Source organism: Capra hircus, chromosome 17 (assembly GCF_001704415.2).
Source record: "Capra hircus breed San Clemente chromosome 17, ASM170441v1, whole genome shotgun sequence".
NCBI classification, from domain to species: domain Eukaryota; kingdom Metazoa; phylum Chordata; class Mammalia; order Artiodactyla; family Bovidae; genus Capra; species Capra hircus.
This window is the reverse complement of record NC_030824.1, coordinates 7,724,717-7,749,417: the sequence shown is the minus strand read 5'-3', so window position 1 is coordinate 7,749,417 and position 24,701 is coordinate 7,724,717. Positions and strand designations below refer to the sequence as shown.

Genomic DNA, 24,701 nt, shown 5'->3' with positions numbered 1-24,701 from the left:
ATCCTCAATGCCTAGCACAGTGCATGGTGCATGGTGCATGGTGGGAGCATAGTGAACTGCTTATTCTGAGAATGAATGAGAAGCTCTCAACAGCTCTGTGCTAGGTTTTAGGATACAAGCATCAAGGTGGGTTGTGACTGAGATGAATTGTGCTCTAGGTTGTGGCAAGCATGTACCCTAGGCTATTGGGGTGAAGTCAGGTTTGAGGAAACATGCATCAGTCAGGTGGTGATTGAGTTGGATTGTACACTGGGCTGAGTCCATCAGGTAATATCAGACTGTACAGGTCAGACTGGACCCCAAATTTCAGGTGACAAGAGTCCTAGTTATGCATGGCTGAGTTAACTTGTGATTGGCCAGTGTCCAACAGGCAGAAGATCACTAAAAAAGAATCAAGGATCCTCACTGTTGTAGCCAAAGAGAACTTTGATCACAGCAGTGTCCAAAAAGTCTCTTGGGACTGTTAAAGATTAGTCCCTGTTTGTGCGGTAGCAAATGTCCTGAAGGATGCTGGCAGGATGGGGCCGTAACCTGGGCTGGTATGTATGTGTAACCAGGCTGGCCCTGTATGCAAGACAGCAAAAAAGACACAGATGTGTATAACAGACTTTTGGACTCAGAGGGAGAGGGAGAGGGTGGGATGATTTGGGAGAATGGCATTGAAACATGTATACTATCATGTAAGAATCGAATCGCTAGTCTAAGTCTGATGCAGGATACAGCATGCTTGGGGCTGGTGCACGGTGATGACCCAGAGAGATGTTATGGGGAGGGAGGTGGGGGGGGGGGTTCATGTTTGGGAACGCATGTACACCTGTGGTGGATTCATGTCAATGTATGGCAAAACCAATACAGTATTGTAAAGTAAAATAAAGTAAAAATAAAAATTAAAAAAAAAAGTATATAAATTAAAAAAAAAAAAGAATCAAGGATCCTCACTGTTGTAGCCAAAGAGAACTTTGATCACAGCAGTGTCCAAAGTCTCTTGGGACTGTTAAAAGATTAGTCCCTGTTTGTGGGGTAGCAAATGTCCTGAAGGATGCTGGCAGGATGGGGCCGTAATCTGGGCTGGTGGATGGGTTGTGAGTTGTGACCTTGCCCATCAGGCGAGGACGCGGCCCGAGCCAGCTCGCCTGGTTGCGGGTGCCACGCCGGGGGTGGCAGGAAACACGTGGGGACGGGTCACCTGGGAGCGGCTCACCTGGGCGTACCTGGATGTTGGAGTAGGCGCGCTTCCGCGCCGGGCGGGCTGGCCCCGCCCCCTGACCAATAGCGGCGTGGAGGTCCACGGCCGTGGGCGAGGATTGGGCTGGCGGGCGCGGCGGCGGACGCGGATTGGGCGCGGGAGGGCGGGGGCGGGGCGGGGCGGCCAGCAGTTTAGGCGCTCGGCCTGCGGGCGGCGCTGAGCGCTCGGCTACGCGGGCGCAGCGCGGGCGGAAGTGGCGACGCTGGCGTCCCCGGAGGCTGCGGAGGGCGGCAGTGACGGCCCCGGCGCTGACGGCGGCGGCCCGGGGGGCGGCGTGGACGCCCGCGGCGCCGGCTGGGGCATCACCGCGGGCCTCGACCCCGAAATGGCGCTGCTGGCGGAGCACCTGCTGAGGCCCCTGCCTGCGGACAAGCAGATCGAGACGGGGCCCTTCCTGGAGGCGGTGTCCCACCTGCCGCCCTTCTTCGGTGAGCCGGGGTGAAAGGGGGAACTGGCCGGGAGCCCTGCCCCAGGGCGCTCCCAGATGCACCCGCTTCCTTCTTCTCTCAAACATCCCCAAACCAGACCTTCCGTGGACATCCCAAATCCTCCTTCTCCAGGCACCAAGGATCCCCTTTTTCTGCAGGCACCCCAGATTTCCCCTATCCCAGATTGCTCCCAGATCCTCTCTCCCCAGAACGTGTCACACCCTCATTTTTTCCCGGACATCGCCAAATCCTCTGTCTCCCCAGACACTTCATCCGTCAGATGCCCGCAGATCTCCACCCGCTTGTGCGCCCCAAACGTCCATCTCCCCACGAACACCCCTACTCTACCAGAGCCCTAGTTCTGCAGTCCTCCGTCTCCCCCAAAGCGTCCCACCGTCCCCCACCAACTAGGTCTTTTATCCTTCACCCATCCTCCCGTTCTTCCCCTTCTGAATGGCTCCCAACTCTCTCCCTTTAAAATGAACCCCTCATTTGATAAACCCCCTCTTTTCTGTAAATTCTCCCATCCTCTCCCTCGTGGGACGGTGTGAACCCTTCTTTTCCTCATAATTCCAAATCCAGGACCCCCACCCCCCACCCCCCACCCCCACTCCAGGGGCAGAAAGCCTGGCAAAGTGAGGAGGGGGTTTTTGGAGATGGAGTCGCAAAACTGTCGAGCCCCCTTCCTGCAGAGAACCACCTAAACTTTCCCCTCCGTTTGGAGCAGGGGTCGGGACCAGGGGACCTGCTTTGTGGGGTGACATCTGGGTGCTTGGGGGGGATCCAAAAGAAGAAGTCCCCTCCCTCATTTGTCATGCCCTGGGAGGTCGCAGGAACACTGGGAGGCGGCCCTAAGCCAGTTGCAGACCCTCATTTCTCCCATCCTCCAACCCAGCCCACACCCTGGATGGAAAATGGGAAACAGAAGACAGTAGGGCCCTGCCCTTTGCCTTGCTGGTCTCCAGTAAAGAATGCAACCTGAGCTCTGTTTTCTCCTCTTCCATGTGGGCTTCCCCGAAACCCTGCCCTGCTGGTTTAGTTGGTGGCCTGGCTGGAAGAGACCAGTCCCCAGGGCAGAGTCCAGCAGAAACCTGCAGACTGACAGAACCTGACACTAACTTGGACTAAAGGGATGGTGGCACCCAGGGCAGTCACTCCCTTTCCCCCGGAGGGTGATCAGGGCTCCCAGTGGGCAATAGTTACTACAGTGCCGTGGGCTCTGGGGTGGTTGTGGCTGCATGAAGTCACGCCCCTGTTCTCTTCCTCCACCCTTTGAGCCTCAGCGTCCCGGTGGGTGAAATGCGCATGCTGATCTCTGAGGCTAGCGGCAAGGACTAAATGGGGTGGAGTGTGTAAGGTTCCAAGGCCTTTACATGCCAAACACATCTTAGCTGTTGGGGGCGTGGTTGTTATACAAGTTCCTGAGTTCAGTTTTGGTTCCTTCACAGCGTAGATGATTGATTAATGAGTGTTTGATTAATGAGTGTACAACCCTTGCCTGGTTTGTACGATTCTCAGACCTGGGTCTTTTCCTGTTGCGTCCCTGATACTCAGAACAACGTCTGGTGCACAGTAGGTGCTCAGTTAGCACTTAAATGTACAGAATATTCTTAATATCGCTATCTCCATGTTGAGATAATGCTAATCTCCAGGCAGGAGCTTGGGAACTGTCTGATTTTAGCACTGAGGAACTGTTGGTTTTTGTGATGGGTTTTTCCCTCCTCTTTAAGTTCTACGAACATTTGCTCTGAATAAGGATTCAGAATCTGTTTAAGCTAGTCCTTCCCAACTCAAACAGTTTTGCATCCTCAGGGGACAACGGGCAGTATCTGGAGACATTTTTGGTTGTCACACCCTGGGGGGTTGGGGGGGTGAGGGGCACAGGGAGATGGTACTGGCAGCTGGAAGTCAGGGATGCTGGTAAACACCCTCCAGGGCACAACACAGTCCTCAACCACAAGGAACTGAGCCAGCCCCAAATGTTAGCTGCCTCTCAAGGTGGAGAAACCCCCAGGGTAAGTTCTGTGGCCTTTTCCTCCTGCATCTTCGGAAGGTTGTCCATCAGTTCTGCGTTCGGGGCCGCCTTCACTTGATGCAAGTATCGAGCCAGTTTTACGGGAAAAGGGGTGGTGGTGGCTGGAGCCGGCGGCGAGCTGGTGCCTGGGTAGGAGAACGTCCCCTCCCCCTTCCCTGATCTCAAAAGACCCTTGTCTTTGCTGCAAACTGGTTGCTGTGGGCCGTCACATCTGTTGACAGAGCCTCCATTTATACAGAAGCCTCAGTGGGTTGGCCCACAGAGGATAATTCTTAGCGCTGTTTGAAAAACGTGATGATCCGTTCTGAAGCATTAAGGCTTTTCTCGGGCGAGGGTTCCTCCCCAGGGTTAAAGTTTGGGGAGGATGCTCCCACCAGTGGCTCTGCCCTGGCACATGGGGGTTGATGGAGATCGGCCCATCTGCCCTGAAACATGGGCTTTGTCCAGGTCTTGGGAATGTCTGGTCCCTTGGGTGATCTGAGATCTGGGTGCTGTGTGTGTCCCTGGCATGGAGCAGGTCTGAAGTTTGAACTCAAGAAGTCTGAATGGCATTGTGGCAGTTCCTTCCAAAGTAGGGTTTCTCCACCATGACACTGCTGACATTCAGGGCTGGGCCATCCTTTGGAGTGGTGGGGGGCGGGGGGGGGGCTGTCCTGTGCTTTGTAAGATGTTCAGTGGCATCCCTGGCCTCTCTGCCAGATGCCAGCAGCATCCCATTTCTCCAAGGTGTAACAACCAAAAATACCTGCAGAGAAACAGAGTTACCCCCAGTTGAGAGCTTCTGCTCTTGATACGAACAGAGCAGAAGGCTAAGAGCAGTGTTTTTAAAAAGTATTTATTTCTTCAAGGAAGATCTGTTTCTCAGAGGAAAAATTGATCAAGAAGAAATGATAAATTAAAAATCTCCCTGCCATTTTTTATTGAGCATTTACTCCGTGCTAAGTAAACTGTGTAGATGAGTTCACTTAATCCTTTCATGGCTTTTTGAGGCAGAGTTTTTTGTTGTTATTTTTTAAAAAACTTAATTTATTTGGCTGCATTGGGCATGTGTGCCTAGTTGCTTCTCGGCCTAGGGGACTTTAGTTCCAGGACCGGGGATTGAATCTGCGTCTTCTGTATTCAGTATATAGTCAGAGTCACTCAGTTGTGTTGGCTCTTCGCAACCCCATGGACTATATGGTCCATGGAATTCTCCAGGCTAGAATACTGGAGTGGGTTGCCATGCCCTCCTCCAGGGGGTCTTCCCAACCCAGGGATCAAACCCAGGTCTCCAGCATTGCAGGCGGATTCTTTATCAGCTGAGCCACAGGATTCTTATCCACTGGACCACCAGGAAACCACCGGACCACCAGGAAAGTCCCGTTGTTGTTTTGTTTTTTAAGAGAAATCAGTGGTGACATTTCAGACTATTTTCCTTTCAGACCCATTTGTCTCTTTAAGGGAAAAAGGATAAACTGCCTTTTTTTTTTTTAACCCAACCATATAGCATAATAACCAGCTTTCCATGTCAACCATCATTTTCCAGACCTACTTAGAATTTTGTTGTTTGAATGTAGCGATAAACTATTTAACCAAGCCCCTGGTGTTGGATATTGACATTGTTTCTTTTTTTTCTCTAGTAAACCATGCTACAGTGAACATTCTTATGTATATTTCTTTGCATACTTCTTTGGTTATTTCTAATTTTTTAAAGGGAAATTGCTGGGTCGAAGCAGGTGAAGGCTTTACATATGTTTAGCACAATCACATTTCTTAATGCTTCATTGGGTGTGGTTTGGGACAGAATTGGTTGGGCTTGATGAATGCCGATTCTTTTGGGCTGCAGGTCCTGTGTGGTTCAGAGCACCTGTATCCTGGGCTCTTTCTTCCGTATCTCTGGTCTGAGTCTCCCAAGCCGGATAGGTTTTGCTGTGTCCACCTAGAGGTCAACAACCCTTTGTCCGTCTTCTTTCTCCACCTTGACCCAGCAATTGGATCTCACCTCTGATCAGTTTGCAGTTGATTTCTGTGAGGCCCTCCTCTCTCAGCTTTTACGGTCGATTACACAACCCTTCCAGAGCATTTGCAATTGAAGGGTGGCAACGGAGGGAGAGAGAGAGGCAAATGGAGAGACCTAGCTATCATTTAGTTTTATCACTCTCTGTCTGGAAGCTGCAGTGGCTCCCTATTACCCCACCTTGAAATCCATGCTGTAGCCTTTCTGAATGGCTTGCAGCCCCAGAGATGGTACCACGACATCACTTGCTTCTGGCTCTATACCTGCATCAGAGTCTCATTGCCTGGGGTACCACTGCTCTCTAGCCCATCACCTTCCTTTCACCTGGATGGGTTCCACTTATGCTAGAGCCACTTAAGGCAATGGGTTTTGCAATTAGAAAAAAAAAAATTTTATTGAGGTATAGTTGCTTCCCAGGTGGTTCAGTGGTAAGGAATCTGCTTGTAATACAGGAGACACAGGTTCCATCCCTGGATCGGGAAGACCCCAGAAAAGGAAATGGCAACCCACTCCACTCCAGTATTTCTTGCCTGAGAAATGCCATGGATGGAGGAGCCTGGCAGGGTCCATCGGGCTGCAAAAGAGTCGGACATAACTGAGCCAGTAAACTATAACATAGTTGCTTTACAATGTTGTGTTAGTTTCTGCTGTATAAGGAAGTGAATCAGCTATGTGTGTAGACATATCCTCTCTTTCTTGGACCTCCCTCTCACTCTCCCACTTCCCCCACTCACCCCAACCCCGATTTTGCAACTTTGAACTGAACCAGCCTGCCGACTCCTCTCATCCATTGGAGGTGTATTTGCAAGTAGGGAGTGAGGTCTTGTTAACCTTGAGAAGCATCTCCTGTGTGTTGGTGAGACCCACTCGTGAGTTCACCTGGCCCAGATTAGAGCCAAGCAACACCTAAACAGAGGGCTGCCTCTGGCCCCGCTGTGTTAACCTGTTCATCTGCTGGCTGCTTGGGAGGCTTAGAGAGAAGTTGCTTTGAACCCGGGTTTATTGTTGGCTGAAGTCCCTGAATTGGAGTCTCCAGATCGCGAAGAGTCGGACACGACCGAGCGACTTCACTTTGACTTTTCTCTTTCATGCATTGGAGAAGGAAATGGCAACCCACTCCAGTATTCTTGCCTAGAGAATCCCAGGGATGGGGGAGCCTGGTGGGCTGCCGTCTATGGGGTCGCACAGAGTCGGACACAACCGAAGCGACTTAGCAGCAGCAGCAGCAGCAGCAGATAGATGGAAACTGATTTCAGCAGACCCAGCCTGAGCTTGAATGCCGGTTCCACGGCGTCCCAGCTGTGTGTCCTCACCCAGGAGCTTCCCCTCTCTGAGCCTGCAGCCCCGACTGTAAAAGGGGGAAGCTAGGCCTCCCAGGGGGGCCGGTGGAGGCTAACTCCCCCAGATGATGTTGGCATCCAATGTGAGAATCTCTCCACCTTTTTGTACAGGTGGGGCAGACAGCCTCCAAAAGCCTGAGAATCTGCACCTCTTGCCACACTGCCCTTGGGCAACAAAGTTCTTGCAAAAAGAAGCTGCCTCAGGCTCTTGGTGACCAGCTGCCAAGGCTAGGGGCCAGCTGAGCATCCTGGCTGCTAAAGCAACTCTCATTTATAACATCCAAAGGCCAGCGCAGAGCACGGACCAGTGGTGTCCACCACCCTTGTTCCTCTAGTGAGAAGATCTTGATCTTCTGGGTTCAGAAAAGTCCGGCCCTGAGGTCAAGGATGGAGGTCTGGCCTCTGCTCCTGGAGGGAAGAAGATGGAGAAGCCGGAGGGAAAAGACCCAGACATCCGCTCTGTCCCTGCGAGCTTGTCCAGCCCCCACCTCGTTCCTCATCTGTGGGGTGTCCGCTGTGTAGGGCTGGTTGCAGGAACAGTGCCCTATTGTGAATCGTGTCCTAGGCCCCAGCAACGTGCCTGGCAGAGCATCGGTGCCCAGCCAATGGGTAACTTGAAAGGGAATGGAAAGAATGCGTGACAGCGGCTTTGTAAGGTATAATGCCTGACCCCATAGCTAGCGTAACCCATGTTTTGAGTGACTTCCATGTGCTTCAGCATTGAACAAGCTGATCTCTCATTTCCAGTCCTCCTCTTCACGACATTATGAGTTAGGAGGAATGGGCACCACTTTACAGAAGAGGAGACTGAGGTTCAGAGTGGTGAAGGCATGTGACCAAGTCACGCAAGGAGGAACGGCTTTGTAGGGGGCCAGCCCTGCAAAGGAGTCTTTCAGAGCAGAAGGGACCTTTTAGAGCTGTTGTGGGGGAGGGGAAATGCTGGAAGTTCCCATCTGGCATTGACAGTGTGCTTATTTCAATGAACTTGTTAGAATAACAATGTTGAGTTCTAGCCTTAGGTTGCATTGTTTCAGTTTTAAAAGGGCCTGGATGGATGTTAACTGCTTGTGTTACATTCTTACCGAGTATCAGGGCTTCCCCCACCAAATTGTTATTGTGTTAACTGTATCTGAGCCTTTACAAGTCCTTACAATGGATCAGCGCTCCCCAGGGTCCTATAAAACCTCTTCTCCCGGCAGTTCCGCGGCCAGCTCACTTCCTCTGGCTCAGAAATGATTCATTTTCTGCACTGCTGTTATGCCACCTTCCTCTCACCACTCCCTGCTGAGATCTCAGACTGTAATGGTCAGGAGTGCGGGGTCCTTAGTTTATAACTGGAGTTCCTGCTGATTTTACCCATATCCACACCTTTCTCTACCTCTCTCTCCTCCCTGTCTTCATCTCTTTCTCTTTTTTTTTTTGTCATGCCTGGGGATCTTAGTTCCCCAGCTAAGGATCAAACCCAGGCCCTCAGTAGTGAAAGCACAGAATCCCAACCACTGGACCACGAGGAAATTCCCTTTTTGACATCTTAGTCATTGGAATCATTCTTTCCTGGATTTCTTTCCTAAAGAATGATGCTATAATGTATGATAGTAATTATTATAATCATAAAGAATAACTTTTAAAAAATTGAGGCAGAAATTATGCTAACCCCTTTATTTCTACAACCTCATTTAAGCCTTGCAACAGCTCTATAAGGTGGGGTCTGTTATTAACCTCATTTTACAAATGTGGAAACGGCGCTCATAGAGGTTAACTGATTTCTCCCAGGCCACACAGCAAGTAAGCGAACTCATTTTCCCATGTGCATTCCCAATTGCTGGCTGGTTTTTGCCAAAGGGGACAATTGTGGATAAAGAGAGTTGGCATGTCACGGGTCTGATTTTATTTATTTTTATTTTTTTAATTTTAAAAATTATTCTTAAATTTCTTTTATTTATTTGGTTGCACTCGGTCTTAGTTGCAGCATGCAGGATCTAGTTCCCTGACCAGGGACTGAACCCTGGGCCCCCTGTATTGGGAGCACAGAGTCTTAGCCATTGGACCACCAGGGAAGTCCCAGGGGTGATTTTTTAAAGTACCATTTGGTAAACATTCTTTCCTCTTAGATAGAATTTAGAGTGGGAACTAGTTTTTGAAAGGTGGTCATTCTCGGGCTCTTATGCTTCAAAATAGGCCTAACTGCAGACTGAGCCGTCACATGCACGCCCCACATACCGTCGGGTTAATAAATGATTCATCTCCATCAGCTGTAATCTGAGTGCCTCCCATTATGATCCTTGTAACCTAGGATCTGTAAAGTTACTCTGTCCCATGTGATTAACAGCGAAACCTTACTATCCAGCTATTGAAAAAAAACAAAATTGAATTTGAAATAGAACCTCCCCAAACCAGGCCCCTAGCATCCTGGCACAGGCACCCCTGTTCTTCCTTTTTCAAATGAATATTTACGGGTTGGGCCTGGATTTCCCGCACTGACCCACACAGGCTGGAAGTGAAGGTGTGTATCTGAAAAGCAGAATGCTTTTTGTTCTTGAGTGAAAATTATTCCCGAGATGAAGTGAGAGGGCGGGGGCAATTCGGTCACCTTGTGGCCCAGCATTGAGAGCATCACCTATTGGAAGAGAGGCTTGCCTGGAGAGTCAGGCGTAGAGGGGGCAGCCTGGATGGAGATTTCCAAATATGTGCTGGGGGCTTGCTCAGAGCACAACAGCAGGTGCTTTCCAATTACATGGAGGCCAGAAAAAACAGGAAACGAATGTGATTCCGGGCGGCACATGGGGACTGCTGGCTTATGGGGAGCTCTGCTCTCTGGACGACCTCAACCGTCTGAACTACGGCAGAGACCTGGGCAGAACTGTCACAGAGGTCACAGAATGTTGCTGGGTGTCTGCTTCCTCTTATTTTGTCAGTGATGCTGACAGAGTTGGCTGTTTGTTCTCCCAGTATCTTGCAGAATCAAAGCACTGCCGAGAAAGCAAGAGGAATTTTTTAAAAACTACACAAAGCTGGGGACTTTCCTGGCAGCCGTATGGCTAGGACTCCCCACTGCCCCTGCAGCAGTCATAGGTTCCATCCCTGGTTAGGGAGCTAAAATCTCACATGCCACAGGGCACAGCCAAAAAAAACAAAACAACCCATAAAACTACATAACGCTGTCCTAAAACCCTGGAAACATACCATGTAGACCCATTTAGGGAACAGTTGAGGGGGCCTCTGATATCACTGGGTCACACCTTTATCATAATTCCTAGTTTTGATGATGGCCCTGTTTAGTACACTGCAAATGGCTTACTGTACAAATGCAGGGACATTTGTCTTACGTTTGGATAAGTTCCACCTAGGATAGCTGAACTAGAGAGAAAGTTGGTGCAGTCATCAAATTTGGTAGATGGAAAATATTTCACTGCTTTTTTTTTTAATTATTGAGATTAAATGTCTTTTAATTGTCCATTTTTCTATAAGGAGGTTATTTCTTATTAATTTGTTAGAGCTCTTTACATATTAGGGATAATAGTCTTTGGTCTATGATATTTGTTACATGGGTCACCCCCTCTCCCAATCAGTTTGCTGTTTGGCTTTGATTGGTGATGGGATTTCCTCCCATGCCCACCCCATCCCATATAGAAGGTTTTGGGGTTTGTAATCAGACTTATTGGCCTTTTCGTTATGCCTTTTGGGTTGAGTGGCATGCTTGCTGCTGCTGCTGCTGCTAAGTCACTTCAGTCGTGTCTGACTCTGTGTGACCCCATGGACTGCAGCCCACCGGGCTCCCCTGTCCCTGGGATTCTCCAGGCAAGAACACTGGAGTGGGGTGCCATGGCCTTCTCCGAGTGGCATGCTTAGGAAAAGTCTAAAAGAGAAGGGGCTATTTGCCACGTGTTTGACTGTGTTTAGAATCCGTGATCCTTTATGAAGTAAGATGGTGGGATTGTACTTGATTTTTTCTCGTTTTTGAGATGACTTCTTTTTACTCTGGATGTGCGACGATAAACTAGAAAGCCACCCAAGCCCCCTCCCTCCCTTCTGGCAGGTTCCGGGTGCTGTTCTAAAGAGCCCATTGGCTGACAATAATGAAAAACAAGTTTGGAATAGCTGCAAAACAGGTATAACCAGAAAGGTAATTTTGAGGCACGACTGTATTCTGAATGAAAGGTAAAACTGGGTAACCTGACCAGAAATGCATCGTGTCCAGAGCAGGGGCCGGCGTGAGTTTCAGCTCTTAGGCCACTGAGTGCTCAGGGGTCAAAATCATTTTCGGTTTTCCGGTCAGAGTCCTCTCACTTTTGCCGAGCTCACACACACACAGATGGAAACGTTCTAGAAAGAAAGGCTAGAGGGGATGGTGATACCAGCCTTGGGTCTGGAATTGTGTGTGAGTGCCTGACTCTCACCGGGTGACCCCGCACCAGTCATGAGGCTTTTCAGAGCCTGGTGGCGTTAGGCTAAGCCAAAGCAAACAGAAGCCCAGAGCCTTCCACAAGGCGTGTGGAGGCCGGCTTCAGGTCACCTGGAGTGCCTCCTGTTTGCCCAGCACCTTGGGGCTCTGGAAAGGGAGGGGCCTGAGCCCAGAGCGGTTAAGTCACTTGTCCAGAGTGACGCCAGAGCTGAGATCTGAACTCGGGACCAAGGCTGCGTAGCTCTACCCTGCTCCTCCTCTGGTCACAGGTGGTCCAGATGCTGCCAACCCGACTCCTGTGTGTGCTTCTATGTGTACACACCACCCCCTCTCCTGGGGGCCATCTCCCAGCCCTGCTTTGCCCTTCTCTCCTTCTGCTCCCTTCCTGGCTCCAGAAGTCCATCCAGGCCCCACATCCCACCCCTCGTTGAGCAGAAGCCTGGTCTCTGCACGGTCCACGACCTGCAAGAACAGCTGCCTTGGGGCCGGCTCTTGCCAACCACGATGACCTCGGGCCCCACATGGCACGGTGTCAGAAGATGAGACAGAAACCTTTCTCCCCACCATCCGGGGATAGGGGGGACACTCAGAACCACACAGAAGCCATTTCCAGAGCCAGGGAAGCCAAATGTTACTCTCTGCGTCTCTAAAATGCCTGTCGACTGACCTGAGTCACTGTGAGAAGCTGGTAAGCCACCCACACGTGGCTGATGATCGCTAAGCCCTGGTTCCGCATCTCCACGCAGGATGGCCCACAGTGGCAATCAAATCATGGCCAGGCTCTGAGCCCTGATTTGGCATGCACCCTGCCTCCCCCACCCCCACCCCCCGTTACAGCAGCCACACAGGGACGTCCCCGTACAGACGGGGAAACCAAGGCCAAACCCCTTCCCGTAGCCTCTGCCATCTTAGCCGGGTGGGTCCTTAGACTCGTGCGTTGGGTCAGTCTGCCCTACAAGAATGTGGCTAGAAAAAGAACGGTGGGGTGCCTCTCGATCGTGTTTCCCACTCTCTGCCCCCTTGTTCATGCCACTTGCTGGGGTCCGGCTTCATGCCAGCCGTGGGGGTGGGGAGCAGAGCAGGGGACAGAGACCACCTGGTCTCTGCACTCTCAGAGCTCAGGGGGAGGTGGACGGAAAACAGACTTACGCGTGGAACCACAGTGATGGTAGCAGTGCAGTGAGCTTGGAGGAAAAGGGGAAGGAAGAAGCCTGGCTTTTATGAGCAGAAAAAAAAAAGCCTGGCATTCTCTTCCAGTATTTTATATGAAAAATTTCGAACTTGTAACAAAATTGAAAGAATTTCACAGCAGCTATTCATGTACCTACCATCTAGATTCTACCACTTATATCTGACTGTCCACCTCTCTGTCCATCTGTCAACCTGCTTCATGTCTTTGGACAGCATATATTTTTGAAAGACAAGGAGGTGAAGCCATGGTCATGCCTTTAGAGGAGTCTTGCCAGTCCCCAGAAAGCCCATCCATGGCACCTGCCTGGCCCCTGTGAGACTCGGAATTGGCGACCCTTGGCTACACAGTCAAGAGGGAAAGAGTCACTAGTGGTGGAGAGTCTTGACTGTCTTGCCTTTTTTTTTTTTTTTTTCCTTAAGGAGGTTTCTTTTTATTTTTTGGCCACTCCGCTTGGCATGTGGGATCTTTGTTTCCTGACCAGGGATTGAACCCGCGCCCTGGGCAGTGAAAGCACTGAACCCTAACCACTGGACCATAGGAAGTTCTCTGCATTATTACGGCGCATCGTCATGCTTCGGGGGAGTCGCGGTAAGCGTCCTGGCGGAGAAACACGGTGCAGGACTAGCAAATTGCACAGGCTTCCCAGGTTGGCCTCGCAGGATGAGGCCAGCGATACATCAGGGAGGATGAAACTGTGGGTGGAGTCATTACCTCATTAACACCCTTGGCAGGATCTGGTGGGACGGGATGTCTGCACCCCCACCTGGCACCTCAGAGCAGCTCCTGCAGCCATCTGGGAAGGGAGATGTGAGCCCACAAGAGTGGGAGAGAGGCTGGCAAGCTGAGAGGAAGGTTTTTCCATTCAGCCTGAGGATCTTGTACCCGGGAGCCTGTAGTTGAGCCTTCTCGGGCCCCAAGGGGGCCTCAGTTGGGAGTCAGGAGAGTAGAGGTGGTCAGGGGCGCAGGCCGTGTGTTTCCACTCAGCGGAGGCCCTGGAGGACCTGATTGGGTGACGTTTGCTAGAGCGTGGAGCCTAGTCATGTCACAAAGTCATAAAGACGGTCAGAGTTCATTGACTGAGGGCTGCTGCGCCGGGCACTCTGCTGAATGTGTTCAGTGTGTGGGTTTCAATCCCCACCACAACCCTGTGAAATAAGTACAGGTGGCACGGTGGTAAAGAGCCCGCCTGCCAGTGCAGGAGATGTAAGAGACACAGGTTCAATCCCTGGGCCAGGAAGATCCCCTGGAGGAGGGCATGGCAACCCACTCCAGGAGAATTCTTGCCTGGAGAACCCCAGGGACAGAGGCGCCTGGCGGGCTACAGCCCATAGGGTGGCAAAGAGTCAGACACGACTGAAGCGACTTAGTACGTACGCACACTGCCCCATTTGCCATGTGAGGAAACTAAGTTACACAGCGCCCAGGCAGGATACTTGCTCACCTGGATTCAAACCCAATCTGTCTGGGTTCCTACCTGACCTCCTTTCTATGGGGTTTCGGGCTTTTTCATATAAAACATCCAGTGCTGTTTCCTCAATGCACCTCTCAACAGATGCAGTTAGAATGTTCCAGATGGCTGGCCAGGTGTGCCGGGTCACCTTGGGTGGAATTCAGCCCTCCTCCAGTCCTCTGGCCCTGTGCAGCGCCCAAAGCCCCTGCCTGGCCTGCGGACAAGGGGAAGCTGGCGGGGGTGGGGTGTTTCCCTGCCATGGGTTTTGGTACCCACTTGTGGCCTGCCCAGGTGTCTTTGCCCCCTGGGCTCTGTATTGAGGCTGCTCAGAAGTGGCAGGGAATTCGGGCTGAATTCAGGCTCTGAGGCTGAAGTCCTTGTTGAGTCTGCTCAGGAGAGACCCAGCCCTTCCCTGTCTGTTCCCTCCGAGCCCAGCCCTCAGCAGGGAGCTCTGACCCGTGGGCTGTCTCTGGTCCCCCTGACGGGCTGCTGGGGCGGGGTGGATCACAGAGGCAGGAAAGGAGGAGAAACAAGCCATAGGCTGCTTATATTTCCCCGGGAGCCCTGAGTTCCAGGCACGGCCAGTTTCTTGGTCCACATTTCGTTACCTCCAAGGCGCCACCTATTTTAAGGTGCTCTGTTGTATTGGGAACCACCAAGGAAGGAACACTGCCTCCAAGGGAGAGCATTCGGATGTCAGAGACGAACAAAGTATGTGTCTCGGAAGTGGGTAGTTTCAAGTCATCCTCGTAGGAGCTCCCACCACTTCTGTTGGCCCACTTGCTAGATGGGAAAACTGAGGCTCGGGGAGCAGAAGGGACACTCCCAAGTCCCGACTGCCAGTGTCTGCAGAGCAGGTGTGCAGCCCCAGTTCACTTAGCTCTGTTAAGTGACGGGGGTCCCCCTGCAGGTGGGTTCTCCCAGGCTCCTACGCAGTCTCAGGACCAGGGGGCCTCTGGGTCACCAGCTCACTTCAGCCTTAGAAGCTGGTGAATGAGAAGGTTATCTTTCATAAGTCTGGCCCCTCTTCTCCCACGGACTAAGATTTCTCAAGCTGTTTCCTGGACAGCTGGTTTGTTAGCGGCCATCCGCCTTGTCAGCCGAGATGGTTTCTCAGAGTGTTAGTTTTGCGAGATGCTCTCCACTGTACTGTCCAGTATGGTAGCCACTGGCCGCATGTGGCTATTACATTTAAATGAATGAAAGTTAATAAAATTACAAATTGAGTGCCTCGATCACACCACATTTGAAGTGCTCAGTAGTCACATGGGCCCATATTAGATGGTGCAGATATAGAACTTTTTATCCTAGGATGAGAGGGTGCTGTGGAAAAAATACTTGCCCCTTAGAGAATCTGGTTGTATTTTAAAGGCTCTGACAAGTCCTGGAGTAAGAAACCGGTCTCACTTGGAGCCCAGAACTCCAAATTTACTTGCCCACGAACTGTTTTAACACCTACAAATAGTTCTTTCCTTAAACACATCAAATGACCTTTCCTCCTGTCCCATGGCAGTCCTGAATATCACCCTTGTTGGGATTCTAACATCTCTCTTCTTGTTTTGTCCCCAGATTGCCTCGGCTCCCCAGTGTTTACTCCCATCAAGGCGGACATAAGTGGCAACATCACTGTATGTACTTGGCCTGGCAGCCCCAGTACCCAGATCGGGACTCTAATCCCACCCTGGTTACCACTGCCCTGCTACCCACTGCAAGTTCCCCAGGCTAAGGAACAGAAGGAGACATGGAAAACAGGCCTGGCTCCCAGTTCCTCTGACTCAAGGCTCCAGGTTCTTGGTTCTCCTTGCAGTCATGCCATCCAGTCACAGCCAAACTATGATTCACAGTCTGGAGGGTTGACCTGAGAAGGAACTGGCTGGTACTTGGATTCACTCCACCAAACAAAAAATAAACTCCAAGGTCCACAGTTGCACTGACCCAGCCCTTTCCTTCCTCAATCCTTAGAGCTCCTGATGGCATCCCCCAACCACTGACCCTCCCCCAGCAAGGACCCACCATGAGGCCAGTGCTGTGTCATTATCCCCATTTTACAGACAGGGAAACCGAGGCCCAGAGCTGTTGAGGGACTCACAGCAAGGAAGTGGCAGAGGTGGGATTCACATCCAAACTTCCTGCCTCTGACTCGGGAGCCTTCTTCCTGTTGGACATCTCTGAATCCTAAGGACCTACTTGTGTTTGTCCACAGAAACGAAACTTCAGATACTTGGGGTTCAAGGTGCTGTCAGTAGTGGTTGGAGAACGTGGACTCTGGGGTCTGGTCAGGGCTGGAACCCGTTCTCACCTGCACCAGCTGTGTGACCCCAAGCACATCACTTCGCCTCTCTGAGCCCGCTTCCTCATCTGTAAATTGGCACGACGGCAGGCATGTCAGGGTCGCTGTGGGGGTTAGAGAAGGCTGTGACTGTAAAGCGCTGTGGGCATCCAGTGAATGCAGACGGCCCTGGGGATTATTACTGTCACGACCAGCCCCCACTGCTGGTTCTGGCACCTGTGGGCGGGACAGTGAGGCTCTGGTGGGGTGGCATCTGTGGAGGCAGCCTTCCCCAGGGGAAAACCCTGTGTGCTCTGTTCCAGAAAATCAAAGCTGTCTATGATACCAACCCGACCAAGTTCCGGACCCTGCAGAACATCCTGGAGGTGGAGAAGGAGATGTACGGGGCCGAGTGGCCCAAAGTGGGGGCCACGCTGGCACTGATGTGGCTGAAGAGGTGAAGGGCTTGGGTGGCGGGGTGTTTGTGTGACCGGGGGGCCAGGGGACCTGCCCTGCAGAGGACGGATAGCCAATCCTGCCACTGCCCCAGGGCGTCTGTCTGACGGGGCGGACGGGCACTTCGTCTTCCACATAGGTGCTCCCCTTGTGCAGCGCTACTTAAGAGACAGAGAGAAAGCACCCTGGGGGCCAAGTTCTGCCTGATGGTGATACTTCCTTGCTGGTTCCAGTCTCACCAGAGGCGTAACAAACCCACGGATACTCCGGCCGCTGTGCTAAGCTCTTTATAGACACCTGATCATATTTTATGGGCTGTGAGTTAGGTATGATCATCCCCATATATCCCCATGTCCTAGAGGAGGATGCTGGTGGCTTCTGGGGGCCAATTCATGGGCTCAGGGCACAGGGCCAGGGCTGGGACAGAGTGGCTGAGCTCTGCAGTTATACAGGTTGCGCACTGCACAAAGACGTCCTGTCTACAGCCAGCCAGTCACATCACGTACATGGCAGATTTGTATATTATGACAGCTTATTGACAGAACCACAGCATCTAGAGGAAAAAGAACTCTAATTCACATAAATTCAACCTGTGGGCTGGGGGCAGGGCACCCCGATATGGGATTTGAACTCAGATAGTCTCACCCTAGAGTTAGTTGCCAGTGCTTGTGACCATGTTACCTACTGTCCTCGTGGCACATACTTGGAACCGCATATAGTCATTCCATCTTACAGATGAAGCCACTGAGGCTCCGAGAGGCCAGGCAGCTCGCTTGCTGAGCTCATGCTGCTCTCTGCCAGCTCCCGGATTCCGTCAGCTATGCAGACTCCTGAATCCCTGGCAGCAGCTACGAAGCCAGGGACCCATTTTCTGCCCCACTGATGTTCCCAACATTGCCCCTTCTCTGGGGCCTGGAGGCAGGAGCCAGGGAAGTCGCACTTTCCCTGGATCCCCATCCCCAAAAGCTAGTCCTCACCCACACTCTGTGCACTTCTTTGGTGAAATGGAACAGGAAGAGTCTGCTCCCTGGAGGATGTGGCCAGTGTGGGCATCAGCGGGTAGGCAGGCTGTAACTAACACCCTTATGGCCTATTTTATGACTTGTCCACACTAAGCTGCCCTACTCTTGTTTGTCAGCCCGAGAGTCACACACCTGGAATGAGGAATGCCCCTGGGTCCATCCACTGGCAGGTTCTGTAGGTTTCTCAGGAAGAGCCAGGCAGAGAGTGACGTTCAGGTCAGGAAGTAGGTTGTTTGTGTCCAGAGGAGACATGGGCAGAGCCCGGTGACTAGGAGAGCAGATCCTGGTGGATGTCAACAAGTCAAGCACATAATGAGAACCTGCTGTGTGCTGTGCCTGGTGCTGGATGCGTGGGATGCTGCTTGAAGAGGCAGGGTCCCTCTTAGGGTATGACAGTCCAGCCGAGGCAGGGGGTCAGGCTGTGGGGCAGGTCACGACAGCAGGATATCAGAACCTGGAGCAGAGAGAAATCAGGAGGCGCTTCCTGGAGGCGGGTTACCTATTAGCATCTCTAAGTCTGAGCAGCAGGGTCCAGGAGGAAGAGGCCTTGCAGGGGTGGGAGGGCAGGAGAGGTACAGAGTATCCACCCCTCCAGGAGGATCTGATCCAGCCAGGGCCCTGGATGCAAGGTGGGAGCAGGGAAAGATGAGGTGGAATTGGGCAAGGATGAATTCCAGCCCCCTTGCGGGTCCTGGGAAGCCATGGAGGGGCATTAGCAACGGGGTAAAATGGGGCTTGACAAAGACTCCAGCTCTGGGCAGCAGGGGGATCATAAAGGCTGGGAGAAGCAGGGGCTCAGGAGAGGTGGCCAGTCAGGGCAGGGCTGGGACTAGACCCTGAGCGTGGTTCACACGCCAGGCTGATCCCCAATGATTGAGAGTTGTGATCCAAGCATGGAGGAGTTCCTTCACTTCACAGGTGATAAAGCTGAACTTTATCCTTTCAGTCCTTGGGCCAAGCATTTCTGCCCCAGAAAGCCCCCAAACGAATCCCCACCCCCTCGCAGGGAGGGAGCAGAGGAGCCCAGTTAGGGAGTGAGACAGGCTCTTGCTGTCTAAGATATGAGACTGAGGCTTTTGGAGTACCTCTGTATTCCCCTCCATGAAGTGGGCAGATTGTGCTGAGCTCAGTCTCATCGGATGGACCAAGGAGAGCAGATGAGGTGATGTGGAATAAAGGGCTGGCACTGATCTGATTCTAAACTTGGTGGCCTTTCCATGAGCCACACCCTGCTCCTGGCTCTTGGAGCATCATCCTACCTCAGAGGAAGGGCTCAAGTGGCCGCTGGAGGATGTGGACCACGGCACAGGCAGGGATGGGAGCGGGGAGCCCACAGGATCAGACTAGCTCGTGTTCTCAGCGTGGCCCTGGTCTGTGGTCCCTGAGCCCTTTGAGGACCAGAGCTGGGCCTTCAGCCCTATATTGACTGGCTTCGTCCCTCAAGCACACGTGGCCATAGAAATGGGCAGAGCGCATCCAGACCCTGCCCTTTGTAGACTTCACAGCCCAGCAGAGGCCATGGCTGGGGTCAGTGCCAGGCCTGGTGTAGACGAGGTGATCTTGGGACACGTGAGGTGATCCCCTGGCGGGGCTGAGGGTCACGTTACACAGAAGCTCGTGTAGACACGACAGCTCAGTATTCCGGGGTCAGGGGAAGTACTTTATTCCGGGTACATCCGGGTCAGGATACATCCGGGTTTCTGTGCGGTGGGTGGGCGGGGCCGGCAGGAGCGAGCTGGGCCCTGACGCACCCTTTCCTTTCCGGCTGCAGAGGCCTGCGCTTCATCCAGGTCTTCCTCCAGAGCATCTGCGACGGCGAGCGGGACGAGAACCACCCCAACCTCATCCGCGTCAACGCCACCAAGGCCTATGAGATGGCCCTCAAGAAGTACCACGGCTGGATTGTGCAGAAGATCTTCCAGGTGAGCCACCCCGCGGGCGCAGAGACCCCTGGCTTGTGGGGTTCGCCCTCCGCCCCGCGCTCTCGCTGTGGCCCCCCTGCCCCGTGTCCGTGCTGCCCACCCCGGGCTCAGGAAGGGCTCTCCTCTGTCTGTCTGGGTGAGGCTGGTGCGGTGAGAGGCCTTTGCTGCACGGCGGTTGTGATGAGGGCCCGATTGGGAGACCATGAGAATAGCCAGGGCAGAGACGAGGCCCTTAGGTTGACAGTGGGCCGACCTCACTGGCCCCTTGGATTCAGCTGGGACCCTGGCACTGGAGGGGGGTGGGGCGGGGAGGAAGGGCCCCTGTGCCCGCCCACCCACGGGGTTGTCTGCTGAAGGGACATCTGCTCACGAGGCTCTTGGTGACTTGTGTTGGGGTGATGGTGACCACAGGCCTTCAGCACCAGCCCGGCTATGGGAGAAGCCCACCGGAGAGGCGTCGAGAGCCCACGGGTGCACTGCACACTGTCCTGGCCCCCCTTTCTCCTACAGTAGCGCCCCCTGCCCGCCCATCTTCTCTGCGGAAAGAATGGGGCTCTGAGGGCGGGTCTCTCTCCCGCGTGGCTCAGGTCATGGGCAGGCAGGGTCAGGCGTCAACTGAATCCAGGCAGGAAATATGGCACCTGTGGGCCATCCGCCCTGGCAAGGCTGGGGACAGCACCCATCCCGGGCAGGGACTGCAAGAGCCCTGCCCGCCTGCCGCCCACAGAGCCTTGCCCCCTGTGAAGGCCCCACGACCACCACTATAACTGGGTGCCCTGAATGCCTAGCTCAAGGCGGGCTGCCCGTGGAGGGTCACTTTCACGAGAGGCCCTGTCCTGGTCTCCATTTCACAGATGAGGAAACTGATGCCCCAGATGTTAAGTATCTTGCTAGAGGTCATGCAGTAAGAAATTCCTGAGCCAGGATTCCTGAGCTTCAGTATCCTCATCTTGCAAATAGACATAAAATAGGCCCTGCCTCACAGGCTCATTGTGAAGAGTCTATGTATTATTCTGTATACAGTGCGTGGCATTTTGAAGCTATTTCTATTTTGATTCTTTTTTTTTTTTTAATTGGAGGATAATTGCTTTACAATGGTGTGTTGGTTTCTGCTGTACAAGGTGAATCAGACATGAACGTGAAAATTGCTCAGTTGTGTCCGACTCTTTGCTACCCCATGAACTATACAGTCCGTGGAATTCTCCAGGCCAGAATACTGGAGTAGGTAGCCTTTCCCTTCTCCAGGGGACCTTCCCAACCCAGGGACTGAACCCAGGTCTCTTGCATTGCAGGCGTATTCTTTACCAGCTGAGCCACAAGGGAAGCCCAAGAATACTTTAGTGGGTAGCCTATCCCTTTGCCAGGGGATCTTCCTAACCCAGAAATTGAACTGGGGTTTCCTGCATTGCGGGCGGATTCTTTACCAACTGAGCTATCAGGGAAGCCAAATCAGATATAAGTATACATATATATCCTCTCTCTTGATCCTCCCTCCCTCCCACCCACCCCCCCATTTTGATTTTTAATGATAATGTTATTATTTGTAATTTCCTCACCTTTTCAAACTTGTAGCCTAAGCCTTTTTATCCGGTTGCATTATTTTCCTTCTGGTTCGGAAATTCTATGAATTTCTGGTTCTCTGGGCTTTTCAAATTTCTCTGAAATTTAGGGAAGTGTCGCCCCCTGAAGGTCAGAAGAGGAACAGCACAGATTCGCCATCCTCTCCCCGCCCCGCCCCTCAGTTAGTGGGTCTCAGGAGGAAGCCGTTCACCTTCTCCAGAGCAGGGAACCCACCGGAGGGAAGAGGTCCTTCCTCGCAGAGCACCTACTGTGTGCCTGGTGCTGTGCTCAGCACTTGACACGACCTCAATCCTGACAAGAGCAACCCAGTTGGGTGGGTGCCATTTTACAAATGAGGAAACTGAGGCTCAGAGAGGCTAAGTAACTTGCTCAAGGCTCACCACTAGTCGGCAGTAAAAGCTGGAATTTGAAGCCAGGTCTGTCTGTCCCCAGAGCTTCCTGCTGTCCCTCACCTGGTAGAAAGGGACACACACACAACCCCCCCCCCACACACACACTTGGCCTTTCCTGTTCAGTGCCATGAATAACACAGACCTCCTGCCCAGCGCGGACCTTGGGGGCATTCCCTCCCAGAACCTGACCAGGGGCTGGGCTCCCCCTCCTCTAACGCTGTGCCACCCCCTGTCACCCGTCTCAAGGCAGCGCTGTATGCGGCCCCCTATAAGTCCGACTTCCTCAAAGCGCTCTCCAAGGGCCAGAACGTGACAGAGGAGGAATGCCTGGAGAAGGTCCGCCTCTTCCTGGTCAATTACACGGCCACCATCGACGTCATCTACGAGATGTACACCAGGATGAACGCCGAGCTCAACTACAAGGTGTAGGCCAGCTCCACAGCGGGTGCTCCGGACGGCACACCCCCCGACCGCAGACCCCTTGCAGGAACAGGCAAACCCGAATCACTGCGAATCTGGCTGGCCAGCTGCCCCTGCCGGTGGCACGCCCCCAGAGCAGCCTTGAGCCGGGCCAGGGCCCACACGGGGCCGGCCCTGGTCTTTTAAAAGTCACGTTTGGGATCTGCCCTCCTGGAGCAATAAATAACCGTCACACTTCCGAATCTCCTTTGAATTTCATGACAGCACAGACTGACTTTATGCCTTCATTTCAGTGTGGTAAAAATCAATTAATATTTCTAATAAATCAAGTCCTAGGGTTTTTTGGTCCCCTCCAGCCCCCATTCGGAGCATGACTTTGGGGGAAGTGGTGTTAGATCCGTCGCTTTGAAAATAGGCACGTGTCTTTCTGAGGAGCTGGCTGAATGACGTTTTGAGTGTTTTAAGGACCATGAGGGGGTTTGATCTGAAATTATACAGGGCCCCTCTTGTGGGATTGTTTTTCTTTTTAAAGCAAACTGGTGTGTGTGCTCATGTGGTTTGCACAGCCGAACCTCCAGCACTGTCATTAAGGCCCTCTCTTACTGTCTTGCCAGACAGTGTTTTTTATAGCTGAAACCAACCAGCAAGCCTTTGATGACCAAGGGAAGGCTTATTTTAAAGCTATCAGACACACATAACCGACTGTAGATGACTGCATTTGCATTCTTCTGCATAATTACCTTCTTCAGGGACAGCCTTTCCAACCTAAGCAACTACCTACCATGTGTATTCTTTTGAGGGGGAGAGGATGAACCCACGAACACGCCTTACTGCCTTAACTGTCCTTCCTGGCTCTAAAAAGAATTGTCTTTTTAATGTGTCGGGATGACCAAAGCAACCCACAAAGAATTGATGTATGTTTAAAAACCCAATGAGGAACAATTGGTGATTTTTATGCAGAAACTAAATAATCCTTAATAAATAAATCTCTATTTTGGAATCACATTGGTGTGCTGTTTTGATTCTTGATTTTTTTTTTCTTGTTCTTTCTGGATCAAAGGATACAACTGGGGACCAGCCAAGGACTTGCTTTTTAGTCTCTGGGTCCTATTTTCTGGTTTTGAAAAATAGAACTGGCTGCCACGTTGAGAAACTGACATGTCCCAGAAAAATCGTTATTTCTAGCTTCTTAGAGAAATCAAACTGCCTGGCTGGAAATGAGAGATGACTGCCCCCTTGGCTGGATGGGGCGATTGGGTAGATATACTTTCACTTTGCCTCAGTCTCCACCAATCCCTATTGCCTCCCCAACCCTGTAACCATTGGTTATTTGCACTTTATCATGGGCAGGTGCTTTTTCTGGTGCTAGGGTTAAATGTGGAGGAAAATATTTTACTTCATTCCTGCTCCTGCATAACACAGTCTAGTGGGCAAGATGGACCAGTAAATCAGCAGAGGTAATATAGAGTGGTCAGCGCCCAGAGGGAGCCTGAGTCCACAGATTGGGGCACACACTGAACCTTGATGGAAAAGTTGGGGTTGTGAGGATCCCAGTAGAGGAGGAAGAGGGGACACTCCAGTTCATAGGCAATGTCCTTTTGGCTTGACCCAGAGCAGGCTGTGTGTATGTGAGACATCATGCCAGTGAGGAATTTGAGCTTGACTCTGAAAACTGTGGAACATCTTAAGAGCTCTTCTGCACAATCAGCCGGATATCCAGTTTGGAAGGTTCCCTCTGATGTGGCCAAGGGGTAGAAGTCTGAACTAAGTTTTTTGCTGTCTCTGATTTCATGATGTTTCCTAACATTGCTGATAGGAAGAATGCCACTGATCTTTCTAAGCTCAATGTGCTTTTTAGGACTTTTCCCTTTGAATATAAAATTCTGCCAACAAATTTTTTAAATTGTGTGTGTGTGTGTATATATATATATATATATTTTCTTTTTTTTTAGAAAGAGCTTTTTGGGACCTCCCTCGCAGTCCAGTGGTTAAGATCTCACTTTCTAATGCAGGGAGTGCAGGTTCGATCCCTGGTTGGGGAGCTAAGATCCAGCATACCTCATGGCCAAAAAACCAAAACATAAAACAGAAGCAATATTGTAACAGATTTTCAATAAAGGCTTTAAGAACGGTCCACATTAAAAAAAAAAAAGGTTTTCTACATGTTTCCAACATAATATAGTGACACCAGGAAGGCAGTTTCTCTGTGGAAGGTCAGAATTTTCCCAGGACAGCCTTCTTTATTCCTGGTACCTGCCTGGCCCCAGGAGCACTTTGGGATTGTGACCCCAGAGATGAAGTCAGCAGTGCATCTATGCCTTCTCATGTCATCCTTGTCAGAGTGAGATTCACTTCTGCCTGGGGCAGGGAGGAAGGAACACACATTGAGCACCAGCTGTATACCAGGCCCTGCACATCATTTCACAAGTGCCCTGACGTGGGCATCAGAAGCTGCATTTATCAGATTAAGAGACTGAACACCGCAGGGATGGGGCAAGAGAACTCAGCCAGGGTGATCCTGCCAGGTCTGGGGGCACCTCGGGCGCTCAT

The 24,701-nt window shown here is 51.9% G+C and overlaps 1 protein-coding gene across 2 annotated transcripts; it reads left to right on the top strand.

Moving 5' to 3' along the window:
• On the top strand, positions 1,417–23,156 carry GLTP (glycolipid transfer protein). 2 transcript variants are annotated; one of them, XM_013970784.2, is made up of 5 exons: positions 1,417–1,674; positions 15,659–15,717; positions 16,682–16,815; positions 19,608–19,758; positions 21,978–23,156. In XM_013970784.2, the coding sequence occupies exons 1-5, from the start codon at positions 1,572–1,574 to the stop codon at positions 22,158–22,160; spliced, it is 630 nt and encodes a 209-aa protein (XP_013826238.2). In that variant the 5' UTR covers positions 1,417–1,571; the 3' UTR covers positions 22,161–23,156. The 2 variants fall into 2 exon arrangements, with proteins under 2 accessions (XP_013826238.2, XP_017916596.1); XM_018061107.1 differs by lacking the exon at positions 1,417–1,674 and adding an exon at positions 13,152–13,227.